Below are 21,081 nucleotides of genomic sequence, written 5' to 3'. Positions count from 1 at the left end.
CTTCTGTGGGCCCATCACAGAATGTTTTGCGATTCCGTGAAACTGCCACAGATTTTGAGTTAAGGGGCCGTGTTCATTTCACGGAATTCTGTGAGATCAGGTTGAACATTCTGTCAAACAATGACAGCAGTGTGTTGGTACCTTCCACTGAGATGATGGTTATCCCCAGGCCATGTACCGGGTGTCTGCTGATGTGACACAGTCTGGGTCTCGACCAGCGGTACCCTTTGGAGGCCTTGGCCAGCGTCTGCAGGTCCACGCCAAGAGACAGTGACTGGAGAAGAGAGACATAAGTAGGATTCAACTATCTGCAAGGATTGAAGCTATAATACGACCAACTGCTGCTAGAAAAAGCTAATAATGTTAGGTATAACGTAAATAAATTAAGATACACAATCAAATAAGACAGGTAAGCAGTTATCGTCTTTGGTAAAGAAGATGTCTAAAAGAGAGACTATCACACTAAAAGATCTAGTGAATAACTGTAGTTATTACAGTTAGTACAACAAACTTATTAACCAAGAATTTGCTTCCTTTTTTCCTTGGCCAAAGAGATTTCCTTGATGGAAATCAAAAAGGCAATTGAAAGCTTCCCAAAAGGTAAAGCTCCAGGTATGGATGGGTTACCTCATTTTATTCAACATTCTGACCCCAAATTAAATTAAGTTATAAAATAAGCCACTACAAATTAAATCCTGCCACCTTCAATGTATAAGACTATTATTAATGTAATTCCTAAACCAGGTAAAGAGTGCCATAAACCCTCTGATTTCAGACCAATGAGTCTAATAAATTGTGATAATAAAATAATTACAAAAGTTATAAACAGAATAACCGAAATACTTCCATCAATCATTCATTTTAACCACATAAGGCTATTAAAGATAGACAATTAAAAATCAATGTTAGAACCTGTATATCTCTAACGCAATTTGCTAAAAAAGAAAAACTAGATGTGACACTGATGGCGCTAGATGCTGAAAAAGCATTTGACCGTTTAGAGTGGAACTACCTGTATGAGGTTTAAGCTGCTTCTAACTTCCCAAACTAAATAATAAAAATGATCAAAACTGTATACAAGTCCCCTGTGGCATATGTCTATTCAAATGGTATTCTATTGGAGGCAATTCAGATAACTAGGGGCACAAGGCAGGGATGTCCACTCTCCCCATCATTCTTTGCCTTGGCTGTAGAGCCGATGGCTCAGAAGATTTGCCAATCAGATATGATAGAAGTTATTAATGTTGGAAGTAAATGTTATAAACCATTTCATATATAATGAAAATTATTGATCAGTACTCAAAAATATCTGGTTACAAAATGAACATAGAAAAGACAGAATCTATCAACAACAGGACTTTTGCCTTAAGATCACAACTTATTAAAATACAACTTTAAATGGCAAAAGGATTAATATCTAGGGTGTTATATCAGTTTAGATAAAGCAAAACTATATAAAGTTAATTTCTAAACTAATTAAGGATCTTAAGGCTAGTCTAGATAAATGGACAGACCTGCCCATTAACTTATAATTGGCAGAATTAATTTGCTTAAAATGATATGGCTTCCTAAATTCCTGTTCATCTTCCAGATAATACCAGTGATCCCCCCCTAAGGATTTTCAAAAAAAAACAACAAGCTATTCAGTTCTTTCATCTGGTCAAATAAGGCTCATATATTGAGTAGGAAACTACTTCAGAACAAGAGAAAAGAAGGAGGGCTAAAATTCCAATATCTTGAGCTATACTACTATTCTGCTCATGTATATTTAAAAAATCATTAACAGATCAGAGGGAGATATGTGGGCAAACAGAGGATCATCAGCTTGGGGGGAAAAAAACTTATTTACAAAGTGGAAAATTAAAAATGTGTGTTTGTCACAAATAGCACATTAAGAACATGGGAGAGATTAAAACATTCTGGGGATAGAAATCACTGTTCCAAAGAATACATGCTTGTGGAATAACCCATCCATTACCATACAGAAGGAGGAACTGAAGTGGAGATCATGAAGTGACAAAGGAATAACAACTATTGTAGATATTACCTCCCATACCGTATAAAGCCATTTGAACAATTGGTAATAGAATTCAATTGAACTAATAAGGAACGTTTTAGATATCTTCAATTAAAGAACTGGATAACAGATAACTTTGACTTAAACTATACTGTAATAGGCCTACAGAACCGTCAGCTACTCAGAGGCTATTCCTAAACTCAGGAGAAAACAAGAAATGAATAGGGAAAGTGTACAAACTAGGGCTGTCAATCGATTAAAAAAATGTATCTAATTAATTACATACTCTGTGATTAATCGAAATGAATCGCATACATAATTAACGGTGCCTGAACCAATACTTTTTAATAAAGTAAAAAAAGAAAAGAAAAAAGGGTACTAAACAACAGTTGGTGACATTAAAGAATGGCTTGTTTATTGCTAAGGCCATATGGTCAAAATTAAAATGATTTAATATTAATGTATAACAATAACTTATTTCACTAGTAAATTGCTGTTGAACGACAAAAACAACTACCAGATGGGAAAAGGACATTTACAATAACTTTACAAATGCACCACGAGGCTGTAGTTTACCAGTTTCATTGAACGCACCGTCTGTGTTGTTTTTCCAATGGCAGCTGCAGATTGTTACATCCCGGTGTTGAATCCTCTACAGTAAAACACAGTCAAACTTTACACCGTTTAGCGTTAGCTGTCAGCATTTTAACCGCTTTTAATCCAGCTACTAGCTAGCAGTCGGCTAACGTTAGCTGCTGTCGAGTATAGTGTTAACTAGCGTCATGTGCAGCGGTGTTTGTGTTACCTGTAACGTCTGTTTCAGAGCATCAGAGAGAAGTGCAGACATATCAGTGGCACCAGATTTCGGTAGCCAGGGTTGGCAGGAAGAAGATTTTTACAAGTAAATGTTCCAGTTAATGATCCAGGCAGCACATTCTCGTCTCCCTCCTTCATTTTACAGTCGAATGGTGGCTAGAATGGCTCCGGGTCAAATGTCAATATGGAATGGATTAATCTGCGTTATTTTTTTTAACGTGTTATTTTTTCTCAGATTAATCGAAATTAACGCGTTATTTTGACAGCCCTAGTACAAACACCTTATAGAAGCACAGGCAGATAATTATTCACTCCAAAAACTATATGAGGGTTGGAACAAAGATCTTAAAATAAATAACTCTGATATAACCTGGAAAGATTGTCTAAATATAACCAACACCAGTTACACAAGTGTTACACTTTTAAGAATGAGGCGACGCTCACTCTTGGAATAACACATTTATTTCCTGTAGTTAATATGAAAACACAGTTCAGATCAGGAGCTGCAGCATGTACAGTTAAACTCGTTCATCACGTACTGACTTCTACTTCGGCACTACTGGTTCATAGCATATACTTTCATAACTCTTTTATAACTCAATTACTATCAATAACAATACACTTCATAATACACAACTCAACTCATACACTAAACAAACATGCTACTCTTGGTACCATACTCACTATTGCTTCCACTGTTACTTTGTGTCAATACCCATGTTAAGTACCCAAATACATACTTTACTCTTACAGGGACTACAGGTAAGTATTTGGCAAGTGACCGTAGCTACAAAAATACTGTCTCTTTTTAGTGTCAAATTACTCTTTTTAACATACACACAGGTAAGTAATGCATAACTTGAAATGACATAAAAACAGTTCAGTAATACCACATTACTCCAGACTGAATACTCTATGAACTTGTCTCGTTAATCTCAATGCTTTTACGGTTTTTAAACCGCTATGAATTATGTTTATGAACCGAATTATCTAACATAACTAATCTTTAACCCACAGCCAGTTACTGTATTATTTTCACAAATATTTCACAATTAACGTTTTAACCACTGACTACCGCACACTCCACTTATCAAAACATCACGAAATGCTCCTTTAAACTTCATGACGCTCAGGCTGTGGCGTTAGCATTTACCGGTGATTAGCATTAGCTTGGTTGCTAAACAATACACACAGTTAAACAGTTTCCTACAACATTCAGTCGGTTCATCCCGTTTCACACCGTTTGTCCTCACTACTGTCTTAACCACATATGTCTCCAAACATATGTTTCACTCCTTACAGCTCACACAGAAAGGTAGTAGCTTGTGTTTAGCGACCGAAGTCATTATTATCGGCATCCGCCATCTTAGACACACGAGGCGGCAAACATATACACTCATAAACACGGTCAAATTCAATGTCTCTTAATGTCACAGTTGTTAGCTAAAGCTCTAATAAAACAAACTACTGATGTCTATCACCCGGGTTCTGATTACAGCCAGCTTACCTGTAGTAAATATTAAAACACAGTTCAGATCAGGAGCTGTAGCATGTACACTTAAACTTGTTCATTACGTACTGACTTCTACTTCGGCACTGATGGCGTCAGCTACTGATACCCAGTCAAGTGTAAAGCTTAGAGCGCCCTCTGCTGGCAAAGCTGAGTTAAGACTAATATCACCCATTCAAAACACATTAATTCAGAATCCCTTGTGGTATATTATAGACAACAGAGACAGTAGTTACCTCGTGTTTTTAGACTTTAGCTTCACTCAGTTCAAAATTTAGAGGGGGTGGTAAATACTTAACACACAAATATTTAACACACAGTGCCACACAAGCTCATGACAAGAATAAAATGCCTATAAAAAGTATTGGATGTTTCACCCTTTTTCTTTTATACATGAAATCATGGTCAATATAATTTGGCTTTTTTGACAAGAATTTGCAATAAAAAACTCTTTAATATCAAAGTGAAAACTGATTTTTACAAACTAATGTCAATTAATTAAAAATATATAAGGTAAAGAAGATGATTGCATAAATATTCACCCCCTTTAAAGTCCATCCATCCATCTTCGTCCGCTTATCCGGTATCGGGTCGCGGGGGTAGCAGCTCCAGCAGGGGACCCCAAACTTCCCTTTCCCGAGCCACATTAATCAGCTCCAACTGGGATAATCCCTCCACCTCAACTGGCTCCTTTCGACGCGAAGGAGCAGCAGCTCTACTCACGGATGACTGAGCTTCTCACCCTATCTCTAAGGGAGATGCCAGCCACCCTCCTGAGGAAACCCATTTCGGCCGTTTGTACCCTGGATCTTGTTCTTTCAGTCATGACCCAGCCTTCATGACCATAGGTGACGGTAGGAACGAAAACTATATATAGTTATATATATATATATATATATATATATATATTCACTTTGCAAATTCTTGTCAAAAAAGCCAAATTATATTGACCATGATTTCATGTATAAAGAAACCAAGTGTTATGATATCAGTCTAGGTCTTTCAGGTTTTGATGAGGGTCAGAACTGATATAACATATGACACATGAGGGCGGTGTGTTTGTGTGATGCTGATTTAATCCAGCCCAAAAGTAGGAAGACAGAAGCGAGCACACTACAGGCTACAATGATTCCTATTACAAAGATGTTTGATTAAAGAGACGTTTTGTTGTTTCCCACCACACAACTTTTTGTAAATACACCTTTTAAAACCTGAATTACAACACTGAGAGTGGGCTCGCAGAGAAGTCATCAAGGGACAGTTAAACACAGCACAACCCTCTAGAAGTAGGAAAGACATACACTCATGCAGGCCAGTTTAGGAATCATGCTACGTTAAATGTAGCTTGTAACAATAGTATAATGTCAATTCTCAGTGGTATGTCGCTGCTGATAGACTGCAATGTGACATATAAAAACAATATGTCATTTGTGTTTGACTGGCACATAACCCCTCACATACGTCATGTTAATCCTCATACAGTACCTGTTTGTACTCTTCCCTCCTCAACACCAGGAGGAACAAGTGTAAGCCGCATGACTGGATCTTCCTCACCATCTGGTAATTACAGAGAGACAGACAGAGACACAAATGGTTCAGTGAATAAACTCAATTTCATTTTTAATCACTACAAGTACTTATGGTAACTAATGTGCATGGTCCCTTCTTAGATGCTATTTCATTTAACAGTAACATAAGGAAACATGCACGCCAAAACCTTTAGATCAGTCCAGTTGGTTTACTTTGAACTAAATTCTAAAGGAAACCAGTGATCAAGCAATTACTAATAGTGTTTTAAGATGGTGTCTGTTTCGTCTCTGTCATCATCCAGCTAACCACAAATAACATGTGACCTCTACTAAAATGTTTACATGTATGGTGTGTCTCAGAGTAATACACCCATTCACAATTAAAGTCAATTACTTCTGTAATTTTTAAAAGTGTGTAGATGGAAACTAAGCCCTAGAATCACTCCACTAACACAAGCAATCTGAATAACAACAGACATAGACATTTTGTTTAAACAAAGGAAGAAGTATGGAGTTATATTTATTTTAGTCTATATCCTCGACATTCCACTTCCGGGATTGCTCCATTGCCGATGGAAATTCTGCTGGATTTCACTTATTTAGGGCGGATATCCATTGCCTTGGGCTTCCTTTGTGTTGGCATTTTAAACTCCGGTCGATTTATGAGGACTATGGTTAACCTTTTCTCAGATCTCTGCAGGGTAAATCCAGACAGCTAGCTAGACTATCTGTCCAATCTGAGTTTTCTGTTGCATGACTAAAACAACTTTTAAACGTACACGTTCCACCAAAACAAGTTCCTTCTCGATGCTATTTTGCAGAGCTAACGTTGCTCCATATGGAGCTTAGCGCCGCCCATGATGATTGTGATTGGTTTAAAGAAATGTCAATAAACCAAAGCATGTTTTTCTCCCATTCCAGAATGCTGTCTAGACTAGCCAGACCTTCCTCTGAGTGTGTGAGTGTGATGGGGCATTTTGAGCACAGAAAAATGTTTTTCTTCAAGCATATAAATTATAATTTGTACGAAGAAATATTCTCACGCAGAGAATGTTTAAATTGATGATCAATTAATGTATCTTCATTTTTGCTTTTTTTATCCACATTATCGATTGATCATCTATTTGTGGATAGTGCTGCAGGATCACTGCAAACTACACTTGTATCTGAACCGCTAAAAAGAAGATAATAAAAGAAAGGAAGTGGGCTCCATGGTATAATTCCCAAACCAGTAACCTAAAACAAACTCTGCTGGGAGCTACATGCACCTCAGCCAGGGGATAAAACAAAATCTCTATGGGCCCCTTCCCACATCCACAGCTATTCATTGTAGCATCTTTTTGGTCCTTCCTCACATGAGGGCCCTGGGTACTCACTGCCCTTTCCTCCCCCAGTCCGACACCCCTGGCCACCGAGGGAAGACACACACTGTTGATATGGACACACTGCCCACACTGCCATGACACAGAGCTGGATTTAATTCAGCAAAATACCACTTTAATAAAGGAAAATAAAAACAACCCCACGTTTCTTTTCAGCACTGTAGCCAGGCTGACAGAGAGTCACAGCTCTGTGTATTCCTATAGCACTCAGTAGTGACGACTTCATGAGCTTCTTTACAGTTTTTTTTGATTGCTAAACGACACTGGTCATAACTGAAGTCACATGTGCAAAACCCTAACTACAGTCTGCATTACCAACAGTCACCTGAGCTAAACAGTTCACATCACCTGCAAAACTCAATCCAAGCAACACAGCTCTTCACACACGTCTCAAAACAGGCTCAGTGCAGCCAAACATTATGAACAATTCTCATCTAGGTAACACACACTGCCACTCAGAACACACTAAGAGGAAAAACACTAGCATCAAACACAAATATAGAAAATAAAAACTTTTCATCTTTACAGTTTGTATAATTTAAGTGACTTTACACTAATCAATATTTTCCATTAGAAAAGAGTTAAATTATTTTCTTTCCTTTTTTATTTTATACAAGTTTTGAGGTAAACAAGAATGAATGAAAATCCTCAGTTTGCTTACCTACAGTAAATAGATATATACATTTTTGTTTTGTCTGAAGTAATTTACGTAATTACTGGAAATGTTACAAACTAAAGGTACGTAATAATCCAGAAGTTTTACAAGTTTTTTTATTATAAAAATTGGATGTCTTCTCTTGCCATGGACCTACATTATCTATAAATACAAATGACTATGGTGTTCCCATTGCTTACACCTCCATTACTTTGTGAAAAACAGTAAGTGTGCAGTTTTACTATAGTAAAGGAAGTGTTTTTCACATTTTCACAACTGTGTATGTAACCTCAGACATCTTACCTGGACATATTGGTATCTTTGCTCTTTTACCTGTTTACTGTTTTTCTCAAATGGTACAATGTACCACTGTCTATATTGTTTGTTTATAGTGTGTATATATTGTTTGTTTTTGTTGTTTGTTTTGTATGAGTAAGAAAAACAAACAAAGAATCCAAAGAAAAAGTCCTCGTATGTGTCCTGGCAAATAATTCTGATTCTGATGTATAACTGTTTCATTCTTATTTGGTAATTCTTTATTTCCAAAAAAGGCGTTATGAGCTTTTCCTATATACTGTATACAGTATTGTGTTCACTAACAAGTCTAGAACAAGAAACCATTGCAATCAACGGTGTTTGAAATGCACCAGGCTGAAATCCGTACTGTTTTGAATGCGTGGTTAACAGTTTTGACAGCAGTGTGTTAGCGATTGAACAAAGTGCTATAAATCCACAGTGTTGTGCAAGTTGTGGTTAGAGCCATGGGATAAGTATGTCGAGTTTTGTAGAGTATGTAGAGTGTTCAAGCAATGAGTAGAGTTTTGCACTGTAATAATAAAATGTTAACTATTAGAGATACAATTTATTACACAGGGCATGTTACACTATTTTCTGACATTTTAGTGACAGGACGATTGGATAAAATGATGGACAGAAAAATGATCGTTACTTCAGCCCTAATGCTATGTTCCATACAATTGTTGAAAGGGAATCTAATGTGTGTGTGTGTGTGTGTGTGTGTGTGTGTGTGTGTGTGTGTGTGTGTGTGTGTGTGTGTGTGTGTGTGTGTGTGTGTGTGTGTGTGTGTGATGCGTTCATCACGTTAATGTAGCTGGTAAATGTGGGGCTTAATTATTTTATATACTGCAGGGTAGCATAATATATAATAACGCATCATAATTTGTTAGTTGAATATATTTTGTAGTAATAATCGGAATCTACAAAGTAACTAGACCTGTCAAATAAAGTGGAGTAAAAAGTAGAATATTTGCCTCTGAGCTGTAGTGCAGTAGTAGTATGAAGTAGCATAAAATAGAAATACTGAAGTAAAGTAACTCAAAAGTGTTTAGTACTTGAGTAAATGCACTTTCATTACATTCCACCACAGGTCAGAATGTTTGTGGGTGTGGGTGGGAGTAGAACACACACACACACACACACACACACACACACACACACACACATACACACACATACACATACACATACACAGATTAAGAAAGAGAGACCGGAGAGATAAGGATGTTACATTGGCGCAAACTCAAACATTTCAAGTGTTAGCGATTTAACTTTTAAAATGAATACCTTTGTTCCCGGAAATAGCCTGGTCCCAAATAGCTAGCTGATAGCAAATTACGTGTATACTCTAGCATTGTTAGGAGATGCAACTATGTCATGGCATGTATAGCTCAGGACCCAAGGTAGAGTTTCCAGTATTAAGTTGTTTGGATGAGAAAGCTGAAAGCAGCAATACCGAACCAAGAGTGAGTGTATGGCTGCAGCCTGGAGACCTCTTGTCTCATGCTCATCCCGTCTCATGCCTCCCGTCTCATGCCTGGGTGTCTCCAACTGTAAATTCAGATGTTCAGAATAAGATGGTAAATTCAGATGTTCAGAGTACGAAATCGTGAATTATTTTCTAAATGAAGTCACGGTTAAGTTAGTGAGCATGATGCAATTAATTGCGCCATTTCAACTCTTAAATTAATGATAACCATACATAGCCTATAGTTGGCAGATTTGTGGATGTTAATGTTGTCTCCCTGATGTTAACATTTGTTGTTTCTTTGATGAAACCTGCGATGACTTTACTTTTTTTTTTATTAATGCTTTATTTGCAAGTTTATAACAGTAAAAAAAAGGACATCAAAATGTATACCAAATGCAAAAAACATAGCTTAACAATGAAGCCACCCACATAATGCTAAAAATAATACTCTTTTACAATTATAACATATGAGACCACAGAAGAGTAGGCTACAATAAAAAGGTGTTCATGCCTCCCATTAGAAGGGTATCGGATATCTAAAATTTAGATAAGAGGAGGTTAACCAATATTTTGTTATAGGCTAAATCTTTTTAATCTTCTATAATTTCAGTAAACTGCATTTATGGATTTTAACAAAAAATTCAACAAAAATTAGATTAATATAAAATATCCTCCTTTCTGAAATTATAAAACATTTAAAACTGCATTAGCGTTTAACGTTGACGTTTGTTTACATGAGAGGGTTTAATTTCGAGGTCCGAAAGGCACATCACTGACGTGAGGCCTCCTCAAGTGTAATATTGTGATTATACAACAAGGGTTACCAACAAAATAAGTGATAATCAATCTGTATTCATATTGTGGAGCAATTCACTCTTGAAATACAAAAAAAACAAAACAGACGGATTTCTAGTCACTCTCTGTTTAGTCAGCCAGACAATTTGAGCTATAGCTTTGTAGAGACTGTGGGATTTCTCAAACTGAATAAATCCCACCTGCACATATAAACACAAAACTGCTTTGCTAGCTCCATCGTGTTGTAACTAAGACATCTGCTGAAAAAATAATTGTATTCATTAGCATGATTGCCGTACTGTTTAGTTCAAAAACATCAAAAACACCAAAGTACGAAAACACAGCGGACCATACGCAAGCTTTTATTTTGTAAAGTCGAAGCTCGGAGATAGCACCAACCGGGAGGGCATGAGACAGGAGGCATGAGACGGGAGGTCTCCAGGCCGCAGCCATACCCGACTCATACCGAAGGTCAAGCAATCAGCCCATTCCAAACAGGCATGTTTGGAATGGGCACTGCATTAGTATACCAAATTCTAGACTCTAACCCTGTAGAAGTCTATGTTGTCCACATATTCTTCGTTGACCTCCAGCACTCGGTCTCCGTCTCTGAGGCCGCTGTGCTCTGCAGGACTCCAAGGCTCAACATCTCTGATCTCAAAGCCTTGGCTGCGCTGGTCCATGCGCAGGTAGAAACCAAAGCTCTGCCCCTCCAGACGCTTCAGTTGGCACAGTCTGGGCATGGGGCTCTGATCAGGCTCTGCACACATGGTTAGTACAGATAATCAACACTAGGGGGACACTGGAAAATGATTTTAAGAGAGGAGGTTTAAAAGGTTGTGTATGTAAAGGCATGTGTATTAAACATCACCAGGATCATCAGTGATGACCAGAGCTGGATTATCTATCCCTTCCTTTGGATTGAAGGTGAAACTGATGTGAGGAGAAAAAATGCAGAGTCAGTATGTCAGTGTAGCAGAGCAGGGGAATTTCATATAGAATTCATTTTAATAAAAGAAACTACACTGTATACAGAATGTCTGTCTATAACTTTTTAAAGGACCATACTAGTGTACTACTATTTCATTCTAATAGGCCGATTCTCACTGCTCACCATTTCAAAGACTGCTGTTCTATTAGACATTACAAACAGGCAGTGGCCCAGCGGTTACTATCATTTCACTATATCATCTTTCAGATACGTGCACAATGTTTCTGAGGTTTCTTGGTGATGAATATGCATCAGTTTGATATATTCATTTGAGTATCCTGACATAGTGACTCTCATTTAAACAAATAATTATAACTAAGTCATGTGGTCAAAACAAACCAGTAAGACCTGTGTCAGCTTACTACTATGACTGAGCAGCATGACTACATTTATATTGGATGATTCTCCAGTGCACCATTGAGGTCCAGTGCAATGCATACCAACCATTGTTTATTTGTCATAAACCCAATCTTTCATATTATACAGTTCATAGTACTTTCATAGTATAGACCATAGTTGTATGTGCCAATATACTATATAAAAACATAATTTAAAGTTGTAATCTCGAATATTTTCATTTAACTCAATTGGACAGATAGTCTAGCTAGCTGTCTCAATTTACTCTGCAGAGATCTGAAGAGCAGTTAACCATAGTCCTCATAAATCCACCAGACATCGGCGAAAAGACTGACGGAATTTCCTGAGGCACCGGAGCAACGTCGAGGATATAGACTACTAAACTCTCAGCTCAATTCAATTGTTTTTACTTGAAGAAAACTTATAATACATTCAGGACTGAAATCTTAATGCCACTTTAAGGAATATTAAAAACCTTGCCACTAAATGTTTTTATTGAATGAATATCAACATTCTTGTCTGCTTATAGGGTTGGTAAGATGAACACATGTTGCATAGAGGATACAATTTCCTTGTGGTCGTGGCTGCTGAAAGTATCCAGAAGATAAGAAGCTCACAGTTCAGCTTTTATCTGCCTCAGTGTTATCAAAGTTATGTCATCACTGCATAGCAATGAACACAACACACTGTCAACAGGGATACAGTTCAATGAAAACTGTTGACAGTGTGTCTGTGAGTATCAGATTGTTCCTTGAAAGAGGTTGGTGTTGAATATTGTCCATGTCAGGTGTCAATGCTGCAAGCAGCACAAAATAATTCCAGTTATCTCCATTGAATTAAGGAGGGAAAATATGTTTTTTTTTGTAATTTTGATATTTTTTATAAACTGGCATTATTGTAAGGTATATATAATTTGTAGGGAATGGTCTAAAACACAAGTGTGATCCTTTAATAAGCAGTAGATTTCTGTTCATCAGGAGGTATTACAGTAGTACTAAGACTAATTGTATCTAAAGCTGTACTTACCGTGGAAATTCCATTGCATCCTGGCAGCCTGTGGAAGTGACAGTGACACAATAAGATAGTTGTACCTTCCTGCATCCACAGACAGCTGTAATATTCCTCTGTCATCATCACAAGGACACAGACAGATTTAGGTGAGCTCAAACAGTGTTTGGCTCCATGCCTTTGTCCAAAATGTATTATTTACAATGGACAACTATTAAGGAGTGCTGTAACTTGAATATAAAGGAGAGCTCCGATGAAATCACTTGTTTGAGGCAAATTAAATTACTCTCAGAAGTAAGCAATCAAACTTATACAGGCAAGCTTATTATTACACAATGATGTGGGCTTTCAAACACTGACCAAAAGCATAGAACAGCACTGCTTCACACTGTAGGAAGCTGCTGCTACTGGGGCTCCTTTTTGGCTGGGCCAAGATCCCGTGAGAATTGTGGGATAACATATCAGACAAAAATCCATATTACCAGGCTTCAAGTTATGCATTTGTGCCCGAACAGCAGCTTACCGAACCGATCAGCGTCCTGTAAGAAGCGACTGGCAGCTACATGCATGGTTTAGGTGTGTGTGACAAATCAACAATGGGGACATGAAAGACAGATGGTTCATCCAATCACCTGCCAGTTTTTTGTTTTTTTTTTAAAGTGCTTGCCCTTTTCCAAACAGTTTCCAATGACGGCTTTTCAAAAGGTTCTGTGTAACAAACCATCTGGCTTGTCAGGTTAGCAATACAAAGCCAGCCCTATAAACACAAAAGTCTGTGAATGAGTGAATGAGTGAGTGAGTGAGTGAGTGAGTGAGTGTTTCCCCACTGGCAGGTCAAGGCTTACTGTTTACTGCCACTATGTTTTACACAAGCACAACACACTAGCTGGGCTAGTGTCGTTAGCATTAATAACTATGCCAACCGATGCTGTCAGAACTTTTTTCTTTTGTATTGATATTTTGACAGGACAACAGATGTTACAGAACTTCATGACATTCCATTCACAATTGTGTTCCTTGCCCCCAATTTTCTTTTTAAACAACACTAAACAGCAGCATCCCTTGGACAAGGACTGATTACTAGAATTACGGATTAATAGAAACCAGACTACTACACAAATACTTTCCCACCTCGTCATTTAAATTAACTCATTCAATACAATTTCAAAATGAGACACAGCTGTGGACAATCTAGAACGGACATTACAATAAGAGGAATACAAACCAATAAAAAATAAAATAAACAAAACAAAATTAAATTAAACATGCCTTGAGATAGTCTGTCACGTTAATGAGGATACAGCTATTAAAAGTTATTAGTGTATATGAAGTCTAAGCTTATAGTGGCGTTAGCATTAGCATTCTTAGGACAGAAAACATGTAATTATTCATTTTGCAAAAGGGCTTAATTCAAAGCACAAACAGAAGAGGTTCTCTATCATATCGAGATCTCTCCACCGTTACATATTCCATATGTACAGGGGATGATCCCCCTAACCGAGCGTTATAATTTCAACATCAAGAATTACAAGAAAAAAACCGCAAAAGTAACTCATTAAATGTTAGCTGCCTGAGTCAACTGTACTTGCTTTTATATTTCCTTAAAGTTGTAGTCTGTAAGATTTTCATCTAGTTAACCCTGTCGTAACGTTTTACGAGTTTTTGTTCCCTGCACTTTTTGATACTCAGGTTGGTTCAGATGTCAGCACTATTAGCCATGTTGTGTCAGCTAATAATGTTAGCAACGTGAGCGCCGCACTCAGTGAATAAGGGCAAAGTGGTGCTGCCCGCTCTTCCTCTGCCTCCACTTCATCAGCTAAGGTTGTTTCAAATGTGCCACAATGGCTAGTAGGGTATTTGTGTCACATTAGTTAGATGCCCGCCGCCACTGGGGGATAAGTGCACTAACTTTACCCGGGCTGGGCGTGCACAGCTAACAGCTTCACTTGTTTGACTGCTAAAGCTACGTGCTAAACAGTGCTAGAAAACATTGCGCCCCCCCGATAGCCTCGGCTGTTGAACCTGTTAGCCACGTAAGCTAGCCGCTGCTTCTATCATCTCCACCACTGCGGGTGTCCCCACACGGCTCACATCTTCATGGATGTATTAGCTCGTAGCTAATCTTAGACTAAACTGCTATCTGTGTGGACTGGAGCATGTGAAGGCATCGTGCCATCATTCAGTTGACACCTCACTTGGAAGTCCCAAAGGTGCCTGCGATTACATCTTACTGCCAAAGCTGCCGCTAGAAACAGCCTAAGTCAAATCTTACGGACAACAACTTTAAAACTATGGTGACTACAATTTCACAACGTGACCTCGGCTTATATTCTGTCAAAGTGCAAAGTGAATGTATAACAACTATTCTCCACTGCCAACGAGAAAGACGGCTTCACACAAAAATGGAGCCTTTAATAAAAAGGATTCTCACAGCTCTGTCATGGTGGTACTAATTCAAGACCAGTGTTGGGAGTAACTACAGTTATGTATTCCTTTTTGCTGTAACGCAGTAATATAACACATTACTAATTACATTTCGGTAATATTATATTCGTTACAATCTCAGTAACGCAAGTTACAACGCTTTTTAACACAACATTTAGTGGTGTATTGTTTTTTTGAGAATTCACCAACAGCGCGAAACATTTCTTCACAGGAAAAAGTTATTTCCTGTTGCTGTATTCGATGGTTGAGATGACTGCAGAGACAGATACATTTGCGAGATGGACATTATTTTCAGGAGTTATTATGCTGCGTTGAAGTGAGCTATCCTGTTTCTGTTCCTGTGGGAACAGCCAACCAGAGACGGAATGGACAACATCTATGTCCCAACAGGTGACGGTACGTCAGTGCGGACAGCAGTGTGTCCGAGCTGCTGACAGATAGAAACATGTCGGGAATTAATGTTGAGGATTGCCACACGTAATAGAGCGCAACAGTCCCGTCCACAGCGGGTTCCGTAAGTAAAAATACAATGCAATTTCTCCATTGACATATTGGCGTATAAGCCATAAAATCGTAACCATCGATGGTAGACTTAAAACCAACTACGACATGACTAAGCGATTGTATATGCTCATATAGATGCCAAAAGTTCATGGGGCACCAACCTTGTTTTGAGATAAATGTCTTTTATTCGCGATGTCTTGGATAAGTACTCCATTACCCACAATCCTGAACAATCCCACAATCCCACAGTGATGCCTCTGATTGGTGGAACTCATGCTGGTGAGGAGGGGGAGCTGCCGGGAGCTGCCTGCACGATCCGTCATGCGCATGCCATCCCATAAACCACCGCGCACCACTGAATAAAGGAAGCTAACGTTAGTTTAGCTAACAGCTAATTTGGCTAACCGCTAGCTGACAGCTTGATTCAGTCTAAAATAACGTTAACTCAAACTAAACACTGGGTAAAGCAGGCTACAGCTGACGTAACAGCTGTTATATATTTTAACGTTTATTTTCAGGTTTTTTTTTGAGGGTCTTTTAAAGTTATTACATGCTGTCTCAGCTAGCGGTAAGCTGAATTAGCTGTTAGCTAAACTAACGTAGCTTCCTTTATTCAGTGGTGCGCGGTGGTTTATGGGATGAGTAGTTCCTTCGCTCGATAATGAAACTATGTACACTAGAATGGCCAAGCTGTCCCCGGAAATGTCCCCGTTTTTCACTGTGACTGACAGACCCGAAATTGGAATGAAAGAAAGCAAACATTGACCAAACGTACAGTCGCGCTGACTCGCGCACCCTACACGCGCAAAATCAAGCCAGAGCAAGCGCTGCTCAGAGCTCAGAGATGTTCTAGAATACCCATATTTTACGATGCTAAAATAGAGCCTGGTGGGTTTAGTGAACACAATTTCGCGTACATTTATGTTTAAAAAAAGGATCTTACTCTAACAGAATGATCGACCGCCTTAGAAATCCTTTCCATAATGTTGTCAGACACTTAGAATAATAATCTGAGCCTGTCAGTGGAAAAAACGAGCACTTTTATGAACGTAAATACAAGCTGGACAACTGACGTCCTATTAATTTATATTGTAGCTTGTTTCGCCATTGCCAACTGCAGCGATCTTGTTTAATACTGGACCAATGTCAAAGGAAAATATTTCCTCAATAGTTTTAATTGTATCCAATACTCAATGAGCTGTTGCAGAAACAAGCCCAGCGTGAAGCAATAAAGCAAAAGCTGTCAGATAAACGTAGTGCAGTAAACATTACAACATTTCCCTCTGAGATGTGGAGTACAAGTATGAAGTAGCAACAGGGGCGATTCTAGGATCAGATATTTAGGGGGCTCAGCCCCTAATGAGAATGTGACATGGATATAGCGCATGCAAAAGTGTTAATCTGCGCCATGAAATTACCAACTTATTCACAACCGCACTCCTGCTCTCCCTCTGACAGATAGAGACTCAGCAAAAGGCGTGAGTCTGGCACAACCACCTCAACCAGAATCTAAGCTTTCCAATGATATTGGCGTCAGTTGCATCTTCCTTTTTTAAGAATGATTTCAGTGCCGTTCTTTGTTCTTTTCTCAAAGAAAAGCTTAACTCCAAGTCTTCCGTCTAGATTTCTAGGCTACATGGTCTCCAACTTTGGGCCAAAATTATAATGTATTCTCATTCCCACCATAACTGTTATTATATTGCCAGATTCCAAACAATCCCACTTACTTATATATATCCCACTTACAAATATGAATATATATTTATACTGGTATGCTTCCTAGTGACATTAATGCAAAAATATGAAGAAAAAAGTATTCAACCTGTGTGTGCATGGTTAAAATTCTAAAGTGCAAAATAGTTCAGGCTACAGCACAAATATTTCCATCCATAGATAAGAATAATCAAGTCTTACCTCTGAATTTCTTTTCAAAATGCACCAGATTGATGCATTTAAACGTTAAAATAGACAAACGTTTCTTACAGGGGAGCATGCCCATGGACCCCCCCCCCTAGGGGGGCTTGTGCCCCAGTGCAGCTCTAGGTCTAGTGACGCTCCTGGGGCAGTGTCCCCGTTTTAAGTTTTACAAAGATAAAAACATTACCTGTTTTACCTCGCGTAAATGCGAGCTGAAAATGTCCCCGGATTTTGTCTCAAAAATCTGGTCACCTTAATGTACACAGTCTTGTACCTTTGAGTTTTTTTGGATTTTCTATTCGTTTTTTCAGTCGAAATTATATGTTGTATGCTTATGAGTCACGTCGTAGCTGGTTAGCCTAAGGCATGGTCTAAAACTCTTTATGTACGGATTTTTCCAGACGTCAACGGGAGAAATGAATGTGAAATTTACTTCTGGAACTCAAGGTCTCTCGGAGGAGGGGCAGGACTGTTGAGCTCTATATCATTGCATTTTATCAGCCGTGGAGAGTAACTATGCCTGTAGTGGAATGGCTTCGAATGACGACCAAAAACGCTTGTCTTTTACTGTGACCATTTACTGTTACTGTTACCAAACTGTTATGTTTTGTATCTAGCGTCTCATGTTCATCACACTTTAGTAAGCTAGCAAGAGTACACAACAGACAACTTCTGTGTAGACTGCTTAAAAATAAAAGCACTTCCTGTGACGGTTTGCAGTAAAACTAAATTACTGTTAAATAAGGTTGTGTATCTTTTCACATATCAGCTGTAAATCAAGTACTGTAAATAATGTAAATAATGAGTTTTAATCACACTATAATTGACCATTTCCTTTAGAGTGTTTTAAACTAAACAACATGAATTTCTTATTCAAGTGATATAAACAAACATTTTACAACAATGCTGTACTTCAATACAATGTAAGGTACTTTTAATTGAGTATTTTCATTTTCTCCTACTTGCCTATTGTTTTACTTATCTATTTTTATAGATTTAGTTACTTTGCATATTCAAATTAATTATACAAAATATTATGAATAATCTATGATTTATTAAAGTTGATAAAGAGGAGACTTTATTGATCCGGTGGTGAAATTCACAAGCTAGCTGCCAAATCAAACTTCCGCTGTTATTTTGGTGAAAGTAACTCAAAAGTAATGCAAAAGTAGTGTAACGCATTACAACTCAGAGACAGTAATATTGTAATATAACTAATTACTCTCAAATGACAGTTACTAGTAATCTATAATGTATCACATTTTGGAAGTAAATTGCCCAACACTGTTCAAGACATGTTCCTTTTTCTTCAGAAGTCATCTGTCCTGCTGTGGAACAATCATTTAACCAATCACTTAATTTCCCTCCATTCCTGATTCCACTCCCAAACCAAAGACCCTCAAGAGCAGACATATATCTACGCTCTATGTTTATTCTATGATCAGTCTCCTCCCACCAACAGCAGCTCCCCTTCATTGTGACTCAGATATATCATCACTTCATTTCAACCTTTTCAGCCAGTTGAGCCAACAATGTTCAACAGCATTCTGCATGCTTTAAATAAAGTCATGCTTTAAATAAAGTCAGTCCCGACAAGAACCCCTGCCAGGCCTGACAGGAACCGCTGCCAGGCCAAAATACGCCAAATATTCCTTCCAGTGTTTGTTTCCCAGAACCTCACACCACAACTTTTTTCCCGACTGCAGTCGGTTCAATTTACAAGGCCCGGGACAGTCTTTTAACAACACAACACATTACATAAACGTTCTTCATGTACTATACCTGTACATTGCACACACTATATCTCCTGAATTGTTTTGAACATTTCTCAACATCGTTACACATCCTGCACTTAACCACAAAGCCTTCTTTCTTTGTTTATGTATGAACCATCCACCAAGGCAAATTCCTTAATTAGTGTTACTTACTTGGCAAGGCTGGCCGGCTGTCTGAGGTCAGTCTGACTCTTATTGGACAGTTGAAGGCCATTCAAACAGTATTGTCTTGCTCTATTTCTAACTTACACTCATCCTCATTGGCTGCATTTCACCAAATAGCTCAAACAAAAATCAAGATAAGATACAGGGAGAGCAGAAGAGAGAAGCATCTTCTTACACACTCTACTTGACTGCCTGTTTATTTTTTATTTTTTATTTTTTATATTGTCTAATTGCTTCTATCAAGACATAAAGCAAACATAACACAATCCATGAAATCCATGCATTGTATATGAATCTCTTCTATTTTTTTATTTCAATTTTCAATTTAATTCGAAAAACATATATAGTAAAATTAGACTAGTCTAATTAATCTAGTTTGTCCCATAGTTCTAAAGGTTAAGTGAATTGTCACTCTGTATGTTCACAATGAATGTACCATACAAAATGTATATTGTATATAAATGTATATATACATATACATTTATTTACATATATGAAATACTAAGTAGGTCTGTGTATCGCTTATCTGTGTAATTTTAAATTAAAAAGATCAATCAAAGGAACTTTCAATTTTCCTATTTTCTATAATTATTTTTTCTATCTATCATTAAGTTTTACTAAGCACTAAGCACACATTATTAGATAAAAATCCCAAATAATAATAATTTTGACTTGGGACACACTGTATAAGATAATTTGTAACTGTATTCATATATTTCCCTCTGAATGTAGTGTAGTAAAAAAAAAAAACATTTGTTTAGGCCTAAGATTTAATGTTTATTCACCCCTCCTTTGTGTCAACTGTTGCACTCGGATTGGTATATAACCAGTAAGTGACTGTAGTAGTAACAGTACTGTAGTAGTAACAGTAGTGAAATACAAGTTTAAGTAGCATGAAAAAGAATATTCAAGAAGAGTACAAGTTCCTCAAATTTGTAGGAAAAGCCTGTCAACATATCTCAAGTGCAGACCCAAATCAACAATGTGTTAGTCTGTCTCTCAATACTTTCTGACTTCCTGTCTGTGGCTCTCAGGTCCAAGCCCATTGGTTCCTATCGAAGACAAAAATCTTTAAAAACAAATAGTTTTCTTTAAAAGACTGATTTCCTAAAAATACTTGTTGGGTACTATTTTGAGTGACTGATGAATCTACATTCAATGCTTTAGTGAGTATTTGTGGCAGCAGGACAGTGTACATGGAATGTGTTGACAAAAACAAAAAGAATCTGCTCTCAGTGGTTTCTTCTCTCCAGAGGTCTCTATTAGAAATTGTAAAAGCCTCAGTGTTGTAAAAATGTATCCAGACAAGGACTTTGGATGGGCAATGTTTAACTAGGAGGAAAACAATTGGAGTCACTGTGTGGCGTTAGATCAAAAGAAGTGGTGTAGTGTAGCACCTAGCAGATTTCAGACAACAGACCAAACAGTTCCTAAAACATCATAAGAA

General features: G+C 37.8%; 1 protein-coding gene across 1 annotated transcript in view; it reads right to left on the bottom strand.

Annotated features, from left to right (window-relative positions):
* The window catches only part of LOC144515193 (Na(+)/H(+) exchange regulatory cofactor NHE-RF3-like), a gene marked incomplete at its 5' end in the record, with an annotated part of 44,859 nt that extends 29,294 nt beyond the window's left edge, over positions 1–15,565 (bottom strand). The window contains 5 exons of the mRNA XM_078245808.1: positions 142–274; positions 5,829–5,900; positions 11,021–11,232; positions 11,344–11,405; positions 15,543–15,565. Coding sequence (XP_078101934.1) covers positions 142–274; positions 5,829–5,900; positions 11,021–11,232; positions 11,344–11,405; positions 15,543–15,565 — 502 coding nt within the window. The remainder of the gene's footprint in view (positions 1–141; positions 275–5,828; positions 5,901–11,020; positions 11,233–11,343; positions 11,406–15,542) is intronic.
* Between the last annotated feature and the right edge of the window lie 5,516 nt (positions 15,566–21,081).

The sequence above is a fragment of the Sander vitreus genome, chromosome 3 (assembly GCF_031162955.1).
Source record: "Sander vitreus isolate 19-12246 chromosome 3, sanVit1, whole genome shotgun sequence".
Taxonomy (NCBI): domain Eukaryota; kingdom Metazoa; phylum Chordata; class Actinopteri; order Perciformes; family Percidae; genus Sander; species Sander vitreus.
Note: the sequence above shows the minus strand (reverse complement) of the source record. Positions and strands in the feature narration are given on the sequence as shown.